General features: G+C 45.7%; 3 protein-coding genes and 1 pseudogene across 4 annotated transcripts; 2 read left to right on the forward strand and 2 right to left on the reverse strand.

Moving 5' to 3' along the window:
- Positions 1–2533: 2533 nt before the first annotated feature.
- On the forward strand, positions 2534–6387 carry LOC133926961 (BTB/POZ and TAZ domain-containing protein 1-like). Its single transcript, XM_062373151.1, has 5 exons — positions 2534–2784; positions 2909–3048; positions 4576–4888; positions 5619–5920; positions 6029–6387. Exons 1-5 carry the CDS (start codon positions 2674–2676, stop codon positions 6177–6179), a joined length of 1017 nt encoding a protein of 338 aa, XP_062229135.1. The 5' UTR covers positions 2534–2673; the 3' UTR covers positions 6180–6387.
- A 630-nt stretch (positions 6388–7017) lies between these two features.
- Positions 7018–8611, reverse strand: LOC133926968 (uncharacterized; annotated as a pseudogene).
- Positions 8612–13885: 5274 nt separating this feature from the next.
- LOC133926974 (proline transporter 1-like) lies at positions 13886–16986 on the forward strand. 2 transcript variants are annotated; one of them, XM_062373174.1, is made up of 9 exons: positions 13886–14054; positions 14152–14272; positions 14365–14589; positions 14863–14957; positions 15163–15349; positions 15447–15571; positions 15722–15937; positions 16036–16266; positions 16431–16986. In XM_062373174.1, the coding sequence occupies exons 1-9, from the start codon at positions 13995–13997 to the stop codon at positions 16578–16580; spliced, it is 1410 nt and encodes a 469-aa protein (XP_062229158.1). In that variant the 5' UTR covers positions 13886–13994; the 3' UTR covers positions 16581–16986. The 2 variants fall into 2 exon arrangements, with proteins under 2 accessions (XP_062229158.1, XP_062229165.1); XM_062373181.1 differs by lacking the exon at positions 15722–15937 and having other exon boundaries at positions 13919–14272.
- Positions 16707–21395, reverse strand: LOC133926988 (E3 ubiquitin-protein ligase RGLG2-like). Its single transcript, XM_062373193.1, has 11 exons — positions 20776–21395; positions 19760–19844; positions 19530–19670; positions 19333–19446; positions 19153–19250; positions 18537–18616; positions 18265–18370; positions 18019–18146; positions 17721–17922; positions 17567–17623; positions 16707–17380 (listed from the first exon to the last, which is right to left on the reverse strand). Exons 1-11 carry the CDS (start codon positions 21067–21069, stop codon positions 17300–17302), a joined length of 1386 nt encoding a protein of 461 aa, XP_062229177.1. The 5' UTR covers positions 21070–21395; the 3' UTR covers positions 16707–17299.
- Positions 21396–24654: the final 3259 nt, after the last annotated feature.

Genomic DNA, 24654 nt, shown 5'->3' on the forward strand with positions numbered 1-24654 from the left:
CTAAGACTAATCAAGACAAAATATGATGTAGGATTATTATCCTAACTAAGTGAGATCTAAACTTTATAAAATCTCATATCTCTTCCTTCAATATGCATAGTCGACACCACACGTACCCCTACTTAATACAAATATTCGTATAATCTACTTTACCAATCATCAATAATATCTTAGCTAGCTAGTGTTTTATCATGGACGGTGTACACCAAGTTTAATCTGTGGGGACGGGATGTGGGATGTGTGTGAGGGACGAGATACTTTGACTTCACAACAACCGTGCTATAATATTTATATAAACAGTATTATTACTACAATAGTTAATTATAAATAATTATAGCACATCTTGTAACATATTGTTCTTTTATGACTTCACCGGTTAGAGGAATTGGATCGGGGATGGCCATGCCAAGTCTTAAATACTGTGTGCTTTCGTTAGTATACATCAGTCTGTCATCAAACGCACTGGTGTCGTCACATTTTTCGATTGGAAAAGGTGTTCACATTTTTAGCGTATCTCACGTGTATCTATAAAGTATATATATGTTGCGATATTAGTACCATATTTTCCTCCAAAAGAGTTTGGAATTGGTGCGTTTCTCTCCTTGTGGCAATTCATATATCCGAGCGGCTTGAGCTGGTACGAGAGAGAGGCACGCATACGCCCGACCCGGTCATATGTACTACTCATATCCAGGTCCGGCCATACTTAACTCGCACATGTGGGCAAAGGCTACCCATTTGTGATTTGTTACGCTTATCAATTTGATGCGCGATGATTAAGGTGGTCGCAGCCCGTCGTTGCCACGACCGAGCAGTAGCCTAGTACATTCTGTAGTAGTACTGTGGAAGAGACGGACTCTGCTGCAGGCAGGGGCCGGAATACCTGCGTGTTTGAAAGGTCAAATGGCAGAGAGAATCTGTCGGCGTTGGTTCGGTAAACGAAGTGATCAAATATCCCAAAAGATTATCTCGGATGATCGAGCAAAGGACAAGCGATCCCTAACAAGATAATTGAGCGAGCGTCAGTGACTTGGCCAATAGGTCGAGTCGAATCTCTTCGAAGCCGCACCAGAGGGGAGTTCATCTGATCCGACATTGGCATCTGCAAAGCCTGCACTGGAAGACGCATCCTTGGAAGCAGAAAAGCGAAGGTGTTCGTGTTAGAGAACATCGCTTCGACAGATTTGGTTACGGGGTGGAGTACTAAACTGAACATAGTTTTCCACGACATGCTCCGGTCTTTTGACTCCTGACACGTCCGAAGAATCAAAAGGCGAAAAGTGCCTCTTAACTATGCAATCAGCAGCAGTCGATCTCGTTAAACTGTATAAACTTTGTGCACTGATATTTGCAACTTGCAAGTGACGCAACAGAGTGCATGCATTGGTGGCCGGAGAGATTGTTACGAACCAATGATCAACGTAGATAACAATGATAAACCCTCCACCCAAGGCGCCACGTCCGACAAATGCATGCATGTGGTTCGGGTAAACTAATCGCCGCCACGTCGGACGGGTTAAACTCGTGGCCGTCCCCAGATAGCGACCACGAGACCGGGGCTAATGAGCTGAGGGTGAGCTGTCACCTGCCTGTGCCTTTTGGATGAGGACCCGGAGGATCGCATGGGGGCCACGGCTGCGCCACGTCGACAATGAAGAGGCGCATGTGGCGCTTCCTCCTTCCAAGGGCCGTTTTGGCCTTCGGCTGTGCACGACCCCTCGACCGCGCGCTGCGTCATTACTCGCGTCAGGTGATAATTTTATGCATTGCCCCTCCATTGTTTCCAAAACCGTAACAAGGTTTCCTTTTCGATATATATGGGCTCGCCCTTTCGGCTCGTGTAGGCCATCTCTATAGCTGCCGTGAACTTCGCTACATCCGCCACTAGCTGTATCATCACCAGAACTTTTTGCTATTATTGTAAGTTCCTTTTTTTTTGCTGCCTTGAGCTGATCATGACGTTTGTATTGCAAATGGATAATGGGTAGTATAAGATTCTGTTTAGCAGAATTTCAGCTTCCAGCCACACATAAGATTTTAAGGTTATAGGATATAATAAAGTTTTTTAAACTATTATTTTTAGTCTAAAATATTAATAAGATGACTCATCCAAATACTATTAGTGTATTCATAGTTCTAGCTCTATAAATTTCTAAACTAGAAATACTTAATTTTAATTTTTTTAAATTAAAACTCTACCAAATAAACTCTAATTATCAAACAGATGGTCTGCACCGAAAAGTTACTACTTCCATTAATCATGATCCATCACGTTCACAGGAAGGAAAATTTGCTAAATGTTTATTGGCTGGTCTGCGCCGAATGACTTGGTTCATCTATACACGCTAAGTACATGCATCCAACAGTCTTTTTTAACAGCAGGAAATGATCAACAACGCGTAAGCAAGTGGCAACTGGCGAAGGGCGTCTCTGAGAATCACATGTTTCCCAGGGGCTAAGTTGGGAACGCAGAACGGTCGGAACCAACGCCGTTTTGGAGGGCTTTTCCGTGCCAACATCTATATAAGCGTTCAAACGCCCGCGGCAAATTGCCTCCCTCACAAGCATTCGCAATCACGCGCGCAGCGACATCCCCCAACCATCTCGCGCTCTTTCCCAGATATTTTATCCCTCCGCTTCTTCCGTCTCTGTTCTGTCGCGATTCGCTTATCCATGCCGGAGATGTGCGAGGCACCACGGGTGGACGGCTGCGGCGCCGGCGCCGACGTCGACGTCGTCACCACCGGCGGACGCCGGAAGATCGCCGCGCATTCCTCTGTTCTTGTAAGCATCCTCCGACGACGGCCGTTTCTTGGCGCATCGCTCTGTTTGCGAACGCTCCTAATTGCTGCTCCAGCCATCCCTTCCGAGTTCTGACGAGAGATCTTCTTCGTCTCGTTTCCACCAGGCCTCGGCGTCGCCGGTGCTGGGGAGCATCCTTGAACGCCGCCTGCAGAAGGACAGGGCCAGCGGCAAGGCCGTCATCCGGATCCGCGGCGTCACCGACGACGCCGCGGCGGCCTTTGTCCGCCTCCTCTACGCCGGCAGGTACCGTGTCTCCTCCCTGGAATTGCCGCTGCTAGTCTTTTTTCTGCACACGTCCGTTCCTTGCAAGCTGGGCAAACGCAAGTAGTACGGTTTAGTATATTCTAAACGCACGAGGAGAGAAAACAGGCACATGCGTACCCCACGTCGACAAGCTGGAAGATCATGCCTATTCTTGGACGTTTTTAATTGAAAAATCCTAGTTCTTTTGTTCTCTATTTTTCAGATGAATATTTCCATTCCAACAGTAATTGCTATCTAAGTTTCACACTGATGTTAAAAATTTGTCGAAATCTTAGTTTCTTGTGTTCTAGACATGGCAAATGCTAAATTTGAACACACACATGCTTCATTTCTGTGAGGAGTAGCAAACGCATTCATGGAGTCCCTTGCCCCTTATAGGTTCAATGAACAGATCAGAGCTTATAGGTTCAGTGAACACATCAGAGCTTGTAGGTTCAATGAACCGTACTAGTTTATCAGGACAGAAACCCTAGATATTTTTCCTGCTACGTTCAATCATCAAGCCAGCCAATCTGCCGATGGGACTGGGGTTGCCTAATCAGTTGTCATGATTCGGATCGCGCAGCCACGTAGGCCACCGGATCCCTCAAGCAGAGCCACACAAAAACTGCGCCGATCTGCCAAACCCCACGGCGAACACCAAAAATCACCCTAAAAATTGAGTGGCTTGGTCAGTAGAGGTGTTTGTATTTTATATTACTGAAGATTAAATTTTAGATTTGCTCATTATATATCTCACTAGGACAGAATTTTTTTTTATAATCTTACCTATCGATAATGAGATATTTATGATAATTTCGTTAATCTACTAGCTTCGCATTTTCAGTTTTTATAGACGTGGTGTAAGTGTATGCGTGTGATGATGTGAGTGCGTGAGTGTATTTTTGTGTTGTAGTTGGATTTTAAAAAATCACCCTAAAATCCCGTGGGTTTCCCGGCGGCGAATAGGACGGCAGAACAAAAGGGAAAAGTAAAGCGAACAAAAACAAGCTCACGGGAGGCGTTTGGTTGGTGCGGTAGCGCCTACCTGGTCGGCGTGCGTGCGCGAGCGTCATCATCGCACCACACGACTGTCTCCAAGGCGACCAGCCGAGCTGTTCCTGTCGCAGGCACGGAGGTCCATCGGCCGCGGCGCTATCATCCTGATGCTCCCCGGCCTGCAAGTTAATTGGAAACCCTTTTCTGCTCGTTTCGTGTGGATGACGAGAAAGGGACGACCGGAACGACCGCAGCCTTACTTGGAGCGAATGTTCTTGTGGAGGGTATAGAGGATTCTTCTTACATGAAACAAATCATGTAAGAACGCAGTAATCTCGTAGGAATTGTTTCTATGCGGCCATTTGGAACGCAGTAATCTCGTAGAATTATTTGTACGCGACCATTTGGAACGCAGTAGTCTCGTAGAAATTATTTAACATGAAACAAATCAAGCAATATGTGCAATAAACTAGAAAGGTTTCCATGCTCCATGTGCGAGCGCTTAACGGGAACCTACTGAAACGGCAGGTGCAGCGACGAAGCAGAGGAGGACATGGAGGAGTACGCGGTGCAGGTGCTGGTGCTGGCGCACGCGTACCAGGTGCCCTGGCTGAAGCGGTCGTGCGAGGGCGCGATCGGCGCCCGGCTCACCGCGGACTCGGTGGTGGACGTGCTGCAGCTCGCCAGCCTCTGCGACGCGCCGCGGCTGCACCTTCGGTGCACGAGGCTGCTGGCCAAGGAGTTCGCGGCCGTGGAGAGGACGGAGGCGTGGCGGTTCCTGCAGGAGAACGACCCCTGGCAGGAGCTCGACATCCTGCAGCGCCTGCACGAGGCCGACCTGGTACGTTTTTTTTCCCTTCTCCGGCTGGACTGGACAATGCTGTTGTCGCGTACACCTCACTCGTGTCATGTGACGCTTTTGTGGGACGTGTTGACACTTGCACCAAATGAAAGTGCGCCGAAGATAACATGATGCGCCTCTCAGTGCGGCAGTGGGGAGCATGGTTTTGAGCGTGTTACCCGGTCTGTCAAACTTTGTTCCAGGAAATGGTGGACATGTCCGGACCACCATGTCGCGTTCGTGCGCATTAAGATATGACACCGGTATCTTTTGTGTGGTTGGTGCGTAAGGTTATCATGTTTTGGGCGGTTCCGACCTCGGCGAACAGATCCAACTTCGCCATTTCCTCTGTTCTATACGTGTATATTTGGGTAGAATAACCGTAACCTGCAAGCAGTTGCTGGTCATGTTTAAGACTTGACTCTTGAGACCAACCAACTTTTTTGGTTTGACAAAAGTCAGCAGAATCTTGGGGGCTACTCAGTCGTAACTTCTAACAGTATTCAACCGAAGGACAGAAAAGTCGTAAGAAGAATCGTTGATTAATTTCTAGATTCAGTTTAAGACGTGAATCAGTTCCTAGAACGGATAAATTTCCATCGAAACCATGTTTACGTCTGTTTGACAATTCCATACTGCACTTGTGTTTCTACGTCAAATTTTCCTTCATAATTTACTCCAACCTCGTGAGCTAAGCACTGACCGATGGATGCGCTGTTTCGACGTGCAGCGGCGGCGCAAGTGGCGGCGAAAGCGCGCGGAGCAGCGCGTGTACATGGAGCTGAGCGAGGCGATGGACTGCCTGGCGCACATCTGCACGGAGGGGTGCACGGAGGTCGGGCCGGCGGGGCGGGCGCCCGCGGCGTCGCCGTGCCCGCGGTACGCGACATGCCGGGGGCTGCAGTTGCTCATCCTCCACTTCTCCAAGTGCCACCGCAAGAGCTGCGCGCGGTGCCAGCGCACGTGGCAGCTGCTCCGCCTCCACGCGGCGCTCTGCGACCACCCCGACCGGTGCAACACCCCTCTCTGCATGTAAGCGCCCCGCCAAACACAGGCTACCGCGGATCAGCACTCGGCAGCTGCTTCGTTTCAACATTTTCGTGAGCTTGCACCTGACATTGCTGATGTTGCGCGCTGCAGGCGGTTCAAGCAGGAGGAGCAGGAAAGGGTGGCGGCGAAGGCCGGCGACGATGACGATAAATGGGGGCTTCTGGTGAAGAAGGTGAAGGCTGCCATGGTCTTTTCTTCTCTCGCCAACAGGAAGCAGATGGACTCCTCCCCCCAGTGTTGAGCAAATGCACTATCAGCCTGGGGCGGTTAGGGTAGTTAGATATAGTGAGCGTATCAATGTGAGCTATGTATTGTCTCGTTCTATGTTCGTAGAATTGTTTTGTGAGGTCAGAATTAATGAGGCGAAATATGTTGTAAAGACTGCATGTATTGTAAAATAGGCTACTATGTGATAAATCATAGCTTAGATTCCTGAAATCCTTGAGCAACGCATTCTTCTATCCCATTTATTTTTCGAGAACACGCAATAGAAGAATAACCCCTTCCATTCTTCTATGGAGAACAGCAAATTTACAACCACATCCATTACCGCAAGTTACAGATTACAAGGATTACAAACAAAATGGACCGGGTTAACGGATCACATCATTCTTCTTTCCCCTGAGAAGCTGGTAAACGCAAAACGGAGGCCCTGCCTTACTTTCTAACTCAAATCATGAATTCACGATCTAGCTTGCACTTAGAAAAAGTTTCGATCAGCTCGGACTTCGTAAAGTATCAAATGGTTAGGCTTTTATTTACTTTATTTGTACAAGCTGGAGCCACCATGAACTCAAGAACCACGAGCGAGCGAACAGAAACATGCCGGCACCAATAAGTTGCTTCGTTGCTTCGAATCACCCAAAAAAGAGCAAAATAAAGAAAGAAAGAAAGTATCGCTGCGCAAGGTAATGCACAAAACAAACATGGGCTCAATAGCACTGCAAACATTTACATAGAACGGTACAAAAGAAAAGCAACCAAAATGTTTGAAGCATCTCTGCCGGAATACGGACAATATAACACGAGTTAACTGAAACAGCACTAGGCATTTTACTTCATCAAACAACTGTGAAATATCAGTAGAAAACAACACATTATAATCAGATTCAACATCTGAGAATTGAGTTGTGCTGTTTTATGACAACAACAACAACAAATTCAATATGAGCATAGCCACTTGCATTCAACAAAGTTATAGCATCTCTTACTTTATTGGAGGTGTCAAGCATACATCAGTCAATATATCTCTTGGAAAGTACATCAGAGGAAATATGATTAAGGAGCTGCCTGAAACCATTGGCCAAATGATAATCATGATTCACTCTCTTTAGCTTGGGCTATTAGCTCTGCCCGCATTCTCTTTATCTCCAGATCCCTTTCCATCCTCTCTTTCTGAAAGCATAAAACCACTATCAGCTGCTTCCAGAAAAATTCGTAAACATAACAAACTGCGGACATTAGTACATGTAATTGCATGCAGGAATGGTAGCGGTTTGAGAACGAAGCGATAGCTCGGTTGGTAGAGCCTCTAGTTGAGAGGCCATCCACCCAGGCTCGAACTCATGTGCTCACATGTCGTGTGAGTACCTCCTTAAAGGGTTCGCTACTCCCATCTGTTAAGATAAAGCCAGTGGTATGTCTTCTCCCCGTGGTCTAGTTTTTGTAGTGGTTTTGGTGGTGGAAGTGCGTTTATGGGTGGTGATGGTATTCTTCGTGGAAAGAACACATAAAAAACCTGATCATCAAGTATCGACTTAGAAAAACGGGGATCAGAAAAGGAACAACTCTGAACCCCAGGGAAACACGACCACAACAATTGTCCATCCCTCAGAACTCAAAAGTCTCAACAGTGTCCATTGCCCAGTTGCCCCAAAATGACCGTTTGGGTACAGTGGAGACTGAAGTTTATTCACAGTTCGAAGTGTCACGGTGTAAAAATACCTAAATATTATTACACATGATGTGTTTGCAAATAGGTTACAAGTTGCCCTTGGCAATGTACCCTAGCTCATTCCAAATGGCCTTGTAACTGCAGTTTGGAGAGTTTTAAATTCACCATTGATGCTTTAGTGTTTAAAATGTCCTTATGTTTTCTGTCACAAGATGCAACGTCTAAGACCCTTTTATTCCTTGTTTGCTGGACAATTTTACAAGAAAAAAAAGCACCAACTGAAGAAAGCATATGGCTCAAATCTTAACATCATACTCAGATAAGCCTTGCCTCCTTCCTGAATCCACAGTTCATCAGGCCAGGTCGGATCCAGCAACCTCTAAATCATTCCAAGATTCATGTTGTTTGAGTAACAGCTAATCACAGAAAGAGACGACCCAGATCTAACGAGTTAAACAGGTCATGGAATCCACAAGCGGCACAGGGATTGCGGTAAGGAGTGACTTCAAACTCAGAGGGAGAAGGGGAAAAGATTGGGCCAGTAATTAGTTTACCTTCTCGTCCTGGTGGAGGGCGATCCAGACGTGGACCCTGTCCATGGACTGCCAGAAGAGGAACGCCCCGAAGGTCATCGCGAAGTAGGTCGCCACCCGCACCATCTTCTTCCCCTTCTCCGATCTCTCTGGCTGCACCTCTCACTCCGGCTCTCCGCGGCGGATCGGGGGATTTTTGCGACGGCTCCGGCGTCTTCTGGACACGAGGTATCTCCAATGGACGGCCGGGACCTCTTTTGGGCCGAGAGGAGTGATTTCGGATGGGCCTCCATTCCCTGGTGGGCCTAGATTTTCTGTTCAGTGAGTACTGACTGCTGAGGCTGGACCAAACACAAGCAGCTCCGAAAGTCTGAACCAAACGACATCGTTGCAAGATTCTTTTCAGTTCGTGCCTGAGGTTGCTACGTCCACGTTATTGGGAACAGAATGTAATAGAGAATGAACTCAGTTGAGAGTAGAATGAACCGATCGACATTTCATTGCTTCAATTGTTTGTACATTTATACATTGTGAATGTGTGTCAGTTACCGTCGGGGAGACACCCCATCCCAAGGGGCAATAGTAACTGCTAATGGCAGTTAATTGATCAATTCGCAACACACGTCACAATTTCTTAGGTAAATATTTAGTTCACGATCGTGGCTCGTCATAACATGTCATAGACGCATACAACTATTTATTAGCCTAATTTTGCCTCAATCATAATGGCTAATTTGTTCGCCAACACTTATTTGACTAACTTAGTTATAGTAAAGTAACGCAACAACCAATAACTTAGTTATAGCAAATTTACTCAACAAACCAAACAGAGACTCTGAGAAGCCAAGATGTTAGAGTTTTCGATCTAGAATCTTTAAAGTAAAACTTTATTCATGAGTTATTAATGATATTTTTTTAATAGAGCTATATCACAAGTCAACAATTTTTTATACATAGAATATTGAGGAACTCTCCCTCTCTGAAAATAGCCATAACACAGAGATGACAAGTTTTTCAGTCAGACAAGACACTTGTGGCATTTTCTGACATACTCCATTTACAACAAAGTTACAGGTAGCAAGATACAGATACAACAGCTACACAAACGATTTACAATAGCAAAGTGTAGGAACCGGACCTAGTGTGGTAAATAGTTGCGAACCTAAGTGCAACACCAATGACTGAGTTGCCATGACAGCTCTGTGGCAACAAATCGTACAAGAGTTCTCTTTCACTATCATTACCCGTTTACAATTAGGAATACATAAAAAAATATTTTCCTTTTTATGTTGCTGGCATAGCCGCAGAGCCGAACTGACCAAGTAATGGATATATTTTCGGGCAGCAATGTCGGCCCTCCCGGCTGGCAACCACTCCCACTACGTGCTGCCATTCCCGTACCATAGCACGCTAGCACTCGGTCACCATGCCGCCGTTCCCGTAGCAGCGGCACGACGACCGAGTTGTCCAGCGAGGAGCAGGGACCGCCGTCGGCGTATGCCTGCGGGAACCTAGCCCTTAAATTCGACGGCTTTTTGACGTCACGCCAGCCGGAGAGGAGAAGTAGAAACTGACAGGTGGGACTATATATAAAATTATTCACAGTGGCTATATATAAAATTATTCACAGTGGCTAAGAAACAAGAGAGCTCATTTTTACGGTGGCAATTTGTCCAAACAAAAATTTAGAGCGGCAATTTAACCAAGCTCAGACTTCTAAGTGTTAAATTGTCAATTTTCTTCCACTCTCAGCCCAGGATGGTGGATGGGTGCGACAACAACAGGTTGAGCACCCTTAGGTAACGCGCTGGCAACCTTGCTCGTGCCATCACCACGTGCTTCCCAGCCTCCTCCATCCACATCAGCCCTGGAGCTAGCATCAACATCCACTCCTGGCTCGCCGCGGCAACAGCAACCCCCGCCTTCTACCTCCCCCACAATGCCGCCGTCTTCCCCCACCGTGGGGGGCCTCCTCTTTTACACCATAGGGTTAGGGTCTCGGCCAGAGTCATCGTCGGTGGAGGGGAATCCAAAACGAATAGTGGTGTGCTCGTAGGGGGAGGGGGAGGGGGGTGGGGGAGTGTTTGGCATGCAAGACATGTGGGGTTTTCCAAAAAAGAGAGGAGATCGAGGGGTTTGTCAAAAAATGTCACACGGTCAAATCCATTAAGAACACTAGACTTCGGCAACCCAACGAAGGATGGTGTTCTACATAGTTTTTTTATTAATTGAGGACGAGTCATAGTTCATTTGGTAAGTCGCCACGTAAGCGACAAACCCACCTGTGTTTGAACTTCGCTTGACGTAGGTGCTCATCCATGTCTGGGTTGAGCCCGGGTTAAGCTAGGTAGGATACACATATGTGTGTTCACTGGTACTACGTGTTTCCGCGTATGTGTATGGACACGTACAACGCATATGTGCGTGTGGTGTGTAGGTAGTGTGTGTCTATATGTACCTTAAAAATTATATAATTTTTATTTTTATATATTAATTTTGGTAAAATAGGTGTCCATTTGAAAAAAAAAACAAAAAATAGACCACTTGTCGCTCTTCCAACGGACAATATGTTTAAAAAAAATTAAAATTCAGCATTCCAATGCTATCAAAATTCAAAACACTATCGAAATAGTCATTTTTTTAAAAAAAAACTATAATCTAGAGGATACTATAATATAACTCTTAAAAAAATTCAACTCAAATAATTATATTTACAGTAGAAACAAAAAAGATAAAAATCATTGTGTTTTTTGTTTCTCATTGTACAAAACGTATTTTTATCTAAATTTTTGTTGAGAGATAGATTATAGTATCCTCTACACAACTATTTTTTTCTTCAGAATTTTCCATTGCGTTTTTAAAATTATACAATAATTATAGTATCCTCTTTTTTTTATATATTTTTAAGAGATAGATTATAGTATCCTCTACACCACTATTTTTTATCTAATTACATTGCATGTTTCAAATAATTATTGTATTGTTTTGAATTTTAAGAGTAATGAGATGCAATATTTTTATTTTTAACATATCGCCAGTTGGAAAGGAAAATATGTTCATTTTTTAAAACCTATCACTTGTTGGATGGATGATAGGTGACTGTTGCACTTCTAACAGGAGACAATAATTTATTTTTTTATTTTTGGATACTATGGTCGAGCTCTAAAAGAATAAAAAAAATATGATTTGTACAATGATAAATAAAAAGACAAAATTCATTGTACATAGTTTGTAACATACTTTTTTTAAAAAAAATCATGACTATTTCGATAGTATTTTGAATTTTGAGAACAATGAAACACAATTTTTTTTATTTTTAAGTTATTATCTGTTGGAAGAGTGGCATCTTTATTTTTTAAAGTTATCGCTCGTTGAAAGAACGATAGTAGTTTAGATGTACAATATTTTAAAATAAACATATATTTTTGTAAATATTAAAAATAAAAAATAAAAATCGAAGAAAAGGCAGCACGCCATCTCCATCCAGGCCGTTCGCGCATCACCTACCGGTGCTGCGTCTCCATCCACCGCCGGTGCCTTTGCCATCGGCAGGAAGCCGAGGGAGGACACGGGCCGAGGTGGGCGAGGAAGTTTCAAGCCCATATCATGGTTACGTCTAGGATGATGCAATTTTATGGAGGCTGTATTACCATGTGGAGTACGTGCTAAAAGGAAACAAGATATGATCCCCTACTGATGACCGATGATGTACCATGGCCTCCAGGTTTCACAAGCTGAATATCCAGTGTTAGGCTGAAGGCTTAGCCCTACCTACTCACAACTCGGAGAAACACTTGCTAGCTCATTCTGATCTTGGCGCTGTACACTGGGATCATCGGTACTTCAGCTTGTCGGCAGTAGCAATATCTGAATGTGTGCATGGACATAGGTGAAGTCAGCGAGAGTTGTAGCATCACAAGCGGCATCGTGAATAGTGTATAGAGATTACTGTTAGCAAGATAACGTCTATAGTTAGAGAAACTAGTGCGCTAACCACAAGGGCAGTGGTGGCAGAATCTTTTCATGCCACGCTGCAAATTTTACGGGCTCCTTCAGATGTGCCACCGTGTGGCATCCTTATTCCTCACTTCTACATCTTCCTCTTGCTGAATACTCTGCTACAAGTTTCAGTAATGGGGACTGCTGTGGGTTCCTCACCAGTAAAAGGCGTTGCATCGCCTAGGACGGTTTTCTTCCTGCTACTGATGGTCTGCTTCATGATTGGCAAGCCTAGGTCTAAGAATAGAAGATAAAAAGTTCCCCTTGTTTACCATCATACCGCACCAGCGAACGGTGATTGGTGGATGGTCTAGTGTCTCATTGCATCAATCAAATCCTCTCCTCCTTTGTGGCGTAAAGGAAATATATATCGAAGTTATCACCATTTTTTTCCTTTGCTTTTTCAAAAGACATGGCGTGCTTTGCACTGAGATAATGGATGATCAGAATGAGAGTAACAGGATATCTAATGATGGCTTTGAAGCATATTCTAGTGCTGGAATGAGGTCTATGCTAAGTACACGCCCGTATGAACACAACGTTTGCTGGAATTAGGGGAGGGGGTTTTCAGGGTGAGGTGGTTCACGGTACCGGATTTAGAGGGAAGCTAGGGGAGATGGTCTGGCGGTAGACAGGCGGTGGGCAAAGTTGGCTAGGGGGAGTTCGAAAAATGGATTAGTTAGCTAGAGAAGGGCGATGGATCTGATGGCGGAAGAGCCACCAAAGACAACCAAAAGTAGGTGGGACAGGGGAGCACCGTGGGAGGAAGAAATAGTCGGGGGAAAGAAACAGAGGCAGGAAAAAGGTGAACATTAACCACTCGATTTTGAACCATTAGATTAGCATCAGGGACATATAATTCGTCGCTAAAAAATCATCAATTTCAAGCATCCGAAATTTAGATGACACCCTTTTTCTTTTAGCCTAGAGAAGTCACTCAGGAACGAATAATTGAAGATCAGTCAAATGGATGCACGTAACAAGCTTTGGCAACAAAGCAGCTGTACAGTAGCATTGTTTCTTTGCATGCATATCTATCTATCTGAATCCTAAACTCGTGAGCCACGAAATACTGCACAGTGGTATCATCTCTAAAACCAGCAACTGTATCCGAGTAGTACAAACCTACAAACGTCACGAATAGACTAGTACCGGTCAGCAACAGCAAGAACAGCTTCACCTCGGCCACGCCTCTCTCTCCACCGCCTAGCTCACGTAGCCTTTCTCAGTTTTTGCCTAACGGACGCGCAGAAGAGCGGAGACGGTTGACGCCTAGAGAGCCAATGGTACGAGAAGTGGTGCCTCTAATGTAACATCACCCAACGATGTCATTGTCGACACATACAGTTTATTAATAATTGACTCATATATTAGCGACTACTAAGAGTTGTTCATATATCAATAAGTTACGGTGATATTACGTCAGAAGATCTCTTTCAAATGGTACAAGAGCTACGTAACACCAACACTTATCTATAGCAACGTGAGGTGGTGGAGAGAACGAAATCGCAACCGAAATAGACAAATGCTAGCCCTGCTTGCTATCTATGGAAACTCCAGTCTCTAGTCTTTTTGAAAATAAAAATCTAGTATTGGTGGTGACACCACTTTTTAGCTTGGCTTTTCATCAATGGCAATAATCTCTTGGTTTTGCGAGGAAAAGAGAGCTTTATTGATTACTCGTGAATCGGTATGGTGGCTTTTGCGTCTTCTTTGCCTGCCTATATATGTGTCATTTATGCAGATTGTTAGGCCATGTCCTTCCTGATTGTGCAAGCTTGGCACAGATGGAAGCCGCAGTGGACAAGAGAGAAGCGATGGCTTCTTCACCGGACAATGAAGCTGCAGGCCAAGAGCTCAAGGGCAGTGGCTACACCATTGCAGCTACTGCTCATGCAGTAGACACAGGTACACAGGCATGCAAGATCAACAAACTACTCATGTCTTGCTTGGTGGTTCTGAATTCTGATTCGGTTTAGTTGAATTGCTGTTGGCGCCAGATTCATGGCAGCAGGTGGGGCTGCTGCTGGTGATCGGCTTCAACTGCGCCTATGTGCTGAGCTTCTCCAACCTCATGATGGTTCCTCTGGGCTGGGGCTGGGGCGTCGCCTGCCTGCTGATCGTGGGCGGCGCGGCGTGGTACGCCAACTGGCTCCTCGCCGGCCTCCATGTCATCGACGGCCAGAGGTTCATCCGATACAGGGACCTCATGGGGTTCGTCTTCGGTACGCACATCGCTTATTTCTTGCTTCCCATAAGTTTGTAGAGGTATGTCATGTGAGCATGCATGTGAGTTAAGTTTCAGGGGCAGACGACTGATCTTTTTTCAGGGAAAAAAACATTGGCACAAGATATTGCAATTTGCAAGTCGTGTTGGCCTGATCCGCTTTGATCACCGACGAACATAAGCTGTCCTCAGCGATGATTGTTACTACCAGTTAGATGATACTGAAAATGCAGCTGATTATGCGTCTGCTTGTTTATGCTTTGTTCTGAAGGGAGGAAAATGTACTACATCACTTGGTTCCTGCAGTTCACCACTCTACTTCTCTGTAACATGGGCTTCATTTTACTAGGTGCAAGAGCACTCAAGGTACACGCTTATCCGACTAATATATTCACCAACTTTTTCTTGATTTTGCACAAAAAACAGGACAGTTTGTTGAATCAGCAGCAACACAAGCAGCTTTGCATGCATGATTAGCCCAATAATAACTCATTGCTCGTTGGCTTTCAATATAAGCCGATGTCCTTCTCCCTTAAAAAAAAATAACTCATTGCTCGTGGTCATTGACTAGGCAATCAACGTAGAGTTCACCCACTCCCATGCTAGGCTCCAGTGGTTCATCGCCGCGACGGGAACCATCTATTTCGCCTTCGCTTACTTCGTGCCGACGATTTCTGCCATGAGGAACTGGCTCGCGACGTCTGCGGCGCTGACGGTGGCTTATGATGTCGCTCTGCTGGCCATCCTTGTCAAAGATGGTGACCATTGCTAATCTCTTCAGCTGCTCGCCACTCTTATCTCCAAAGTGTTAGAAGAGCTTACTTACCAGCTTAATTTGCGTTGTTTTCTCCAAAGGAAAATCGGACAAGCCAAAGGATTACACTCTCCATGGGACCCAAGCCGAGAAGGTGTTCAGCGCGTTGGGAGCCATCGCTGCCATCCTCGTCTGCAACACGTCCGGGCTGCTTCCGGAGATACAGGTCTGGACCGGTCTCTTTGATGTCTACTTGTAGCTTGCTCAAACTCGTGCTTCGACGACGGCGACGTGTGCGGCTGGCCGTGGTAGCCCGTGACGGCCTCGTGTCGACGCATGACGCTTTACGTGCATGTTTGCTTTGGTTGGGTTTCAGTCGACGCTGCGGGCGCCGGCGGTGCGCGGCATGAGGAGGGCGCTGCTGCTGCAGTACACCGCTGGCGGTGCGGTGTACTACGGGGTCAGCGTGGCTGGGTACTGGGCGTACGGGTCGGCTGTGTCGGAGTACCTCCCCGACGAGCTCGGCGGGCCGAAGTGGGCCGGCGTGCTCATCAACGCGGCCGCCTTCCTGCAGAGCGTCGTCTCCCAGCACGTACTTTTTTTTTACGTCCGCCACGTAGCTGATCGAAGTTTTGCTTCCACACCGCGCGAACCTAGCAGCTAACCGGTGGATGCATGCACGTCGTGCAGCTGTTCACGGTGCCGATCCACGAGGCGATGGACACGCAGCTGCAGCGGCTGGACGAGGGCATGTTCTCCCGGTACAACCTCTCGCGCCGCCTCTTCTCGCGGGGGGTCATCTTCGGCTTCAACGTCTTCGTCACCGCGCTCTTCCCCTTCATGGGCGACTTCGTCAACCTCTTCGGCTCCTTCGCGCTCGTCCCGCTCACCTTCATGTTCCCCAGCATGGTCGTTCTCAAGGTAACCTGAAGCTAGCAACATGCTCTTTAATCATGAACAAGAATCGATCAGAAGGTCATCGATCAGATTGGTCGATCCTCGTGCATGAACATCTATCTATATGCTGGCGGCTTTGCCTTATCGTTACAGGATAATGACCGGTTCCTTTGATGGCGTTGTTGCAGATCAAAGGGAAGAGTGGCGGGAGATGGCACAGGGTTTGGCACTGGGGTATCATCGTTGCGTCCACGGTTCTCGGCGTCGCTACCACTGCGGCCGCTGCTCGTTTGATCTTCAACAACGCCAGGGTGTACCACTTCTTCGCGGACATGTAACGGCGCGGAGCGTAATAAGAACACACGCCGCAACGGGTTCAAATGCTTCCACTGGGGGCTAGCCTAGTGAAGTGGCCGACAGGTTACCGGGATTTCCCAACATGCAGTGCGTCGGTACGAGACACGTAGTGCAACATCTATTCATTCAACTGGCGGGCATGTCAGCGTCAAACTCTCGGTTGTAAAAGCAGCAATCAAATGCCAGTATAGCTTTACCTCCGATTACATGAAAAACGCGGATTTTTACAAAATGAAACAAATAACAAACTAACAAATATCCGACGAAACAAAACGGCACGGGCGCAACGAATCCTCTAAACCTGATGTCAGACCGTCCATATGCACAAGTTGTAAGTTGAGTACCATGAGTTGAGTGCCATGACCCAACACGCAATTGTTTGATCCACCACCAGATTCTCTTTTCTGTTTTTTCTCCTTTGTTTTGGTAATAAACTAATAATGGCCATTGATAATTTCTGGAACCCACTGCATGATGCACTGCGGTTCGGATCATTCCTGGTGGCATGAATACTGGGACATTCCTGCTCCATCTTGGAGCGCTGGATCGCTAGCCCAGCAATCTTCGGCTGGGACCGATTCATCGTTCATGGCGGGGCCGCTCAGAACAGATTGCAATTTGGGCTTGCAATGCATCTTCCAGTGCGACGCAGGGTGGCTCCAGCATACCACCCATTTGCAATGATCCAAACCACCACTTACTAGTATAGCTTTATCCTTGTAGTGATTGGAGTGCGACAGATTGGGCATGACTCGAGAGTCTGTCCGCAGTCACAGCAGGTCTGCAAAGTAAATGCTTTGTTAAAGAAGGATACGAAGCTGACATTTCAACACACATCCTAAACCGAAAATGACTCGAGCAACAAGGCACTAATCAACAAGTTGTCATAGAAAAAATGGCACTGGCATACTAGTTGTCATAAAAAAAGGTACAGATCCAATATAGTGCAGGAAACAGAGATGTTCACCTGGTGTCCACAGCCGAACGCCATGTCTTTGGGGTTCACAAGGCAGATAGGGCAGACCTACGGGTAAATATTGATGGTCAACGCCCGTGCTAAGAAATATGACTCAGAGATCAAGCAGAGGCAAAATAAATTGTCAGAGCAAATGAAGTTGTACCTGGTTGTCGTAAGTGGACAAAGGCGCGGCTGGGGTAACGGTATGTGGAGTTTCATAGTGCGGAGGATATGGTGACGAGGATGACGAACTCTGCGCGTAGGTGGTTGGCTTACTAAAGCTTTTAGATGCATAGGAATAAGCATCATGGCTTCCAGTAGGGGGAGGCAGAGGAACCCTGTCATGAGACTTGAAAGAGTGACGACTGCTTGCAACACGTTGATACAAGTCAGTATCTACTTCAAAATGAACAAATAATCAAAACAAGTATTAGAATATACTTCAAGAAAAAAAAACGTACCCTAAAATTCCTAATTCTACAGTCGCTTTATACTGTTGTGGTATCTCCATCAACGCTGAAAGAGCAAATGCAGCCTCTTTCCTTGATTGTGGCATGTTCTTGGACATTATCTCCGAAAAATTCACAAACTAGACAAGTAACAGATTTTCAGTGTTAGGAAGAATTTATCATCTAAAATTCACAAACATGTTTTACAGTGAAATCAATCATATCAGATATGAACCATTAGGTTCCACATGAACTTACTTGGAAATTGTCGAAAGCTCGAGCAGGAATGTTGTCATCAAATTCCTTCATCATGTCCCAGGGGCCATCACCAACTCCTACTAACACAATGGACAAAGGCAATTCACTGCATACAAAAACAAAAGCCGAAATAATCAGCAGCGTCCATGACACAAGACGCCAGGTAAATTATGTGAACATTGATGAAGTCGTAGCTGTAACTAAAAGCCAGAGTGCATTTCAGTATGAGCATATCGAGACAAGGTAATGAAGGACATTTATGCGGGTGTTACCTGGCCTTCACAATGGCTTCAACAGTCTTTTGCTCTTGCGAACTCAGCTGCCCAGACGCAGTATCTACACTCCTTGTAACCTAAGTTAATATATAAGTTAATAAGAGAATAGAAAGGAAAATTTCTAGTTCCTGAGGTATGTACTACAGGTTGAACACACCAACTGATTACATATTAACTGCAAATATGAACTATTCAACCAAAGGATGCTTGTGACTAGAGGATTCAATTTTACATAATAGTAAAAGGAGAAAAAAAAGTACAAGTGAAAAGCTTCAGATAGAACACATTTCTGACTTTCTCACATTTATTAGTTGATGAACCCATCATCTGAACTCCAACTCCATAAATGGATAAAATGTTATGAACTCAAAAGCTTTAGAATATATATTTTTAAACGATTCATTTTAAGAATAAAATTATACTCTGCTGTTGCATGTGCCAGCAGGCTGGATTCGCAACGTAATATACAGGTTAAGGAAAAATAGCATTTTACAGTAGGAATGCAACAATAAGTCTAAATTATGTCTGTCTCGTATACTATACCCACTGCTCATAATTCACAACCATGGAGTTATTTGCAACATCGGAACGACAAGATGAGCAAACATGGTACCTGCCCATCTGCAATTATCAACAGAACATGGTATTGCCCACCACTTTGCTCCACAATGGTCATAGCCATCTCAATAATTGGTGCAAAGGATGTTGGTCCTGTTCAGAATCATTGTGAAAACTTGAATTAACACACATATGCAATCCAGTTAAATGGCTGAACAGGATAACAGCAACTTACCAGCTAAGCGCAAATGTGGTACAAGTTCCCTATATCGATCCAGAGCTTCTGAGAATCCATTGCAAGGTCTCTCATCAGGATAAAAACAGAAGACGTCTTGATCATGTGTTGATGCTGAAGAAAAGAAGAGTTGAATTAGGATTTAAAGATAGTATAAATAATGTAATAAATAGTCAACTATGACATAAAATCATTACCATCTCCAAATCCGAAGCATGGAATCAAATTATCTTCATCAAATTTCGACAGTGTTGGCCCAATAATCGAGATGGCTTGTTCATAAGGATTTGGTGTGCTGCTAATCTGATGCAAACTGCGTCCATGGAAGGAGAATTTCCCTGATAAAGGAAACAAATCATAAGCATTGGGAGACGAGGCAATGCAACAAACTATTAAGCAATAAAAAAAACAGTCCATAAGCGCTAACCTGTCCACTCGTTGCTTTTTGTGAAATCAATGCCGACAATAAGATTTGACGACTCAAGTCCTGCTTGAGCTAGAGCATCAGTAACCTGCAAAAGGAAAGGTTTGATCTTCAGAAAGACAGTTCACAGCAATAACAGTAACATAACTGAACTTTGACTGTTTGTTTATGTGCCTAAAACTTGTCCTAATGGAGCACAAGGCATTAAGAGAAAACACTATAACCTAGAGACAATTAATGCATATATACAGTTTTCACCGTAAACAATCAATTATAGCAGTGACCTTAATAAGGTGTAGACAACACTACAATTATCAGATATGAAGGTCCGATGTAAGGGTTAATCCCAGAGTAAAAGAAGTGAAACAGATGTAATTGCATCATGAGGTGGATTATATAACTTCCATGGGCCAGCCACTACTTTGTCCCAGCACATAGCCATAAGCTCATCACAGTCTGGCCATTTTGGCGAGAAGAAGACCAGGCAACCAAATCAACTCTAACAAACACAACAGCAAGACAAAGGCTGGTGGCCCTCAATAATGCTAAGTTGCCAACCTTACAAAAAATATTTTGTATTCTACCAACGAGCTGTGAGCTTGTGAGTTGCGACCACAAAGTCATCTACTTTCGTGTGCTTGAATCCTTCATCGACAGCAATCGATGGTTGACTACCAATTTACACCGCCATCTCCTTATGAATCTGTTTAACCTCAAACCGGTTGACCAAACTATGGAGCACAAGCCATTTCCTTATGAATCAGCTTAATCCTAATTTCCCTTGAAATTTCAAATAACTGCAGATTGAGAAACTACGAAGCACAAGCCATGCTCCCAACTCCGTCCAATACTAAGATGGGGGAAACTTGTATCACTGCTCCGAGATCCATGCAAGGCACGTGAACGGAATATTCGAACAGATCCGAATCCTGATTCGACCGTAACATCAAACATCCAAACGGAGGCATGGAGCTGCAGCAGTCGCTACAATCTACTACTAAAGATAGCCACACGCGTACCTGATCCACCGAGTGGTAGTCGTCGGCGATCCGCGAGTACCGCCTGTCAAGCCGCGGCTTGGGTGCTCCCCCGGCCTGCGGCGCCGGTGCGGCGGCGGGGGGCTGGTACGCTGGGGCCGGGTACGGCGCGGCGTACCCTCCTCCCTGCTGTGGCGCGCCGTAGTAGCCCGCCACCTGCGGGTCCTGGCCGTAGTACCCTCCCCGCTGTGGCGGCTGCTGGAACGAGCGCGACTGGCCGTACCGCCCGTGTCCGCTCCCGTCCCGCGGGCTGCTCCGCGACGGGCTCCCCCCCATGGCTCTCGCTCGGTCTAAGAGATCCCGCGTATGAAGAAGGCGAGGGAAGAACCAACCCCTCCTTGGGGTATTTCTGAGGATTCAAAGGCGGCGGCGGCGCGGTGGCAACGGTGGCGGAAACCAGAGGTGGGAAAGCGACTAAGGGACCGCGCCCGCCGCCTTGGGAGATCGCGAAGCTGTGGCGGCGAGGCTCCTTCGGGTCTCCTTCCTTGGGCAGCCGAACTCGGGTGTCCTGTGCCCGTTTGGATTGGGACTTTGGGTGCTGGAGGTGGTTGGCTTGCGCTTGCTGTGATGTGACAAAAGCTTACCGCTCACGGGCTGAAGAAGGTTGGATCGTGGAATTGGGGGCAATATATAGGTATAATTTCTCACATTTAAATTTCTGATATGTTATTAGCCTTCACATGATAGTGACTATATTAGAAATTTGCTAGTTTTACATGTCATACGATGACATATTAGAAATTTGCTAGTTTTATCGGTGACATATAAGAAATTACCCTAATATATACTATATCACGTACAGTTGCTCGCTGGGACCAGCCGGCCGCCATATATTACCCCCGTGACCTGCCACAAAGCTCCCCCGGACTGGCCTGTAGAAACACATGGCATATGCAGTTTGAAACTGAAAAATGCAAAACTCTGGAGCAGTGTGACCAATTGTGTTGCACGTGTTTCATGACAACGATTGCGTGGAAACTATGATATATATGAATTTTACACAAAAAATTCGTACAACTGCAGTAGTGTACATGATTTGTGAATGAGGAGTGGGAATAAAGAGGCAGGTATAACAAAATTGTTACATAAGAAAGTCTAGAACTCGAGGTGCGCAACGCCTTTTTGTCCTGCAACGTGCTTGTTCAATGAGACTACAGCTCCAGGTCTACTGCGGTGAATAGTAGGATCTGCTCTCCCAGTCTCAAGACACCATCGAATACTTTGCAGTTTAGGTCCTTCTAGATATTTCATGGGATCACAATGAGTACCGCAGAGTGCACCACCAATGCAAGCAACCTGATGAGCTTGTTGTTATTCCATACATCACAAAAGGAGGGGAGGGAGCAGACAAACACCCCTCCGTCGAGTGTCCACACGTCCCGAGCATGCACACGATGGTAGAGTAGGTGTTCTTGATCTTGCTGCATCCGGTAGAAAAGGGCAGGACACGGTCTCGGTGATATTCCTGTAACGGAGAAGAGCTTGGGAAGGTAGGTATTAATGGTGAACCAGTCAAAGGAAGTGTTTGCAGTGTGTTAGAGGGGGGTTGCACTAAGGCCTCGTTTGGTACAGCTCTGGAAGCTGATTCTGCGTTGGAATCGTTCTTAGCGCTGCTAAACGGATTGATTGGGGAGTGATTTTACGCGGGAATCACTTCCCGTTTTGTATAGCGAGGTGGGAGCTGAAAAAACTAGCTTCCACCTGATTCTCGACTGATTCTCCTCGATTTCAACATAATATTCTCTCATGAATCACTTCCACCACTAACATACCAAACGATTTTACAAATAGAATCACTTCTACCACAGAATCACTTCCACTCTATTTTCACCACAGAATCACTCTCACTACAGAATCAGAGCTATACCAAACGGCCCCTAAATGTTAGGGGAGAAGGGGTCGAGCGTCAGCAGGGATATGTAACTCTTGTATACGATAGCGATGGGGTGTCGCCATACCCGCCCTTAGAGGTTGGGGGCGAGGCATTCTACCTCTGAATTTTTCTTCCCTCAATTTATAAGCTGACAATAGCAATACCAAGCAACAAGGTGATTTATTTTTCAATTGCATTTCACTCGGCGACGACTCGGCGTATCGATAGGTGTAGAAGTCTTTGTATCTAGGGTGTTAATCTTAAGTTCGTACACCTAATTAATAGAGGTCAATGTAGAATATTTATCTATAATATTATAAGTAGAAGCAGTGTCGTTTATGAATGTGGAAAATTCATGCTACTTGGGTATTTGACGTCAGAGTCTATATACGTGCATGCATCATCATCTTATGTCCATTAGCAATGGTCATCAAGAGCAGACGTATACTTTTCTACTACGCGTTACACATTTGTCTAAGAAAGTACAGCGGTTGCATTTTTTGTTGATCTGTGCGACGTTTCAAAAGGAATGCACACAGATCCGGGTAGATGACGTCAATAATCTGCCTAAATGCATGATAAGCAGCCATATACTCCCTCCATTTCAAAAGATAAGGTATGGTTTAATTTAACACGGTCTTGTAAATTGAACTTTGACTGTAATTTCTCTTATAGTACAATGTTCAAAACAATAAAACCATAATTACTGAAAAGAACTTTCAAGTATAAACCCAATGTTATCATTTTTATATCACAAAGCGTACATATCGTTTGACTAATTATTAGTAAAAAAGTCTCGAAAGTTTGAATCTTCGAATGCGTGCGTACCTTATAAAACGGAATGGAGGGAGTATACAACGCTATATGAGACGCGTATACTTAGTGCAGAAGAAACTACTAGTGAACCGTCATAGGGCGCTTCACGAAATTAAACACGATTTCTCACGACCACCGTTTTATCATCACTACTCGTTCATTAGGTTGGGCGCAGCCCCTGATATGTTTTGTTGGTCATTTGGCTTGCTAATTAGTACAACACAGGCACGATAACGTGGTGGACGGAACATCTTATCACCAGTGCCTCTCTTAATGCAGCGATGCGGTCATACTCTGTTGGTCATTTGGCTTGCTAATTAGTACAACACAGGCACGATAACGTGGTGGACCGAACATCTTATCACCAGTGCCTCTCTTAATGCAGCGATGCGGTCATACTAATCTTTTTAATTCTTACCTGCTTTCACCAATTCATTAATGTCATGTTGCTAATCTGCAGGTCAAAAGGTTAGTTGGAGAAGGAAGCGAGACGGAAGCTGGATATATATTTGACTGAACGATCAGTCCCGTCTGCTCCTGATTTAATTTTCAAAGCAAGCAAAAGCTTGCCGCTCACGGAGAGCCGAATCAGGTCTCCTCCACGAGAAAGCTCGTGAAAAGGATCCAAAAATGTGTGTTTTTTCAGCAGTTAGAGCAAAGAAACAAAATGCAGGTCAGTATATTATTAGTATATGGAGGCAGGACGGGTCCTCGGTAGCGTCCTTGCGGCGACAAGGATGATGTCATAGACAGGCGCTCGTGTTGCCCTCGCTAGAGTGACTCGGGGGCGACTCTCCCTCGCCATTCCAGCCCGACGACAAAGCTTGGCGTGGCCGCCATTGCCATTGTCATCAGACAGTGGCAGCGTGGCCATCAGCAAAGCGAAGCAGTCTCTGTCGTGGCCTTCCTCCCTCCCTTTCCTTCCCCTGTTCCTTCTCCCGATGGCGGTGGTCATGTGGCCGGCTCCTCTCCAGCTCGGCACGATTTTGAGGTGGACGCTCAGATCTGCTCATCTCTGTTGTGTGCTCGTGCTGACGCGTGTGCACGGCAACAAGATCTACTTGAGACGCTGGTTTCCTTAAAGGTGGTGGCCATATCTACTTGACCGGCGGCCCGGTTGCACGGCGGAGTGGAGGCGCAGCGGGCCGACTACGCGGCGACTGGGCCGGTGA

The sequence above is a fragment of the Phragmites australis genome, chromosome 1 (genome assembly GCF_958298935.1).
Source record: "Phragmites australis chromosome 1, lpPhrAust1.1, whole genome shotgun sequence".
NCBI lineage: Eukaryota > Viridiplantae > Streptophyta > Magnoliopsida > Poales > Poaceae > Phragmites > Phragmites australis.

Excerpts from the sequence above, each read along its gene's own strand:
- LOC133926961 (XM_062373151.1), top strand. The coding sequence starts at position 2,674 with ATGCCGGAGATGTGCGAGGCACCACGGGTGGACGGCTGCGGCGCCGGC. Across the intron at positions 3,049-4,575 it reads CGCCTCCTCTACGCCGGCAG|GTGCAGCGACGAAGCAGAGG; the intron begins GTACCGTGTCTC and ends CTGAAACGGCAG. Across the intron at positions 4,889-5,618 it reads GCCTGCACGAGGCCGACCTG|CGGCGGCGCAAGTGGCGGCG; the intron begins GTACGTTTTTTT and ends TTCGACGTGCAG.
- LOC133926974 (XM_062373174.1), top strand. The coding sequence starts at position 13,995 with ATGGCAATAATCTCTTGGTTTTGCGAGGAAAAGAGAGCTTTATTGATT. Across the intron at positions 15,350-15,446 it reads GGCCATCCTTGTCAAAGATG|GAAAATCGGACAAGCCAAAG; the intron begins GTGACCATTGCT and ends TTTTCTCCAAAG. Across the intron at positions 15,572-15,721 it reads GGCTGCTTCCGGAGATACAG|TCGACGCTGCGGGCGCCGGC; the intron begins GTCTGGACCGGT and ends GTTGGGTTTCAG.
- LOC133926988 (XM_062373193.1), bottom strand. The coding sequence starts at position 21,069 with ATGGGGGGGAGCCCGTCGCGGAGCAGCCCGCGGGACGGGAGCGGACAC. Across the intron at positions 18,371-18,536 it reads GAAGCCATTGTGAAGGCCAG|TGAATTGCCTTTGTCCATTG; the intron begins GTAACACCCGCA and ends TTTTGTATGCAG. Across the intron at positions 17,923-18,018 it reads GTAGAATTAGGAATTTTAGG|TCGTCACTCTTTCAAGTCTC; the intron begins GTACGTTTTTTT and ends TGTTGCAAGCAG.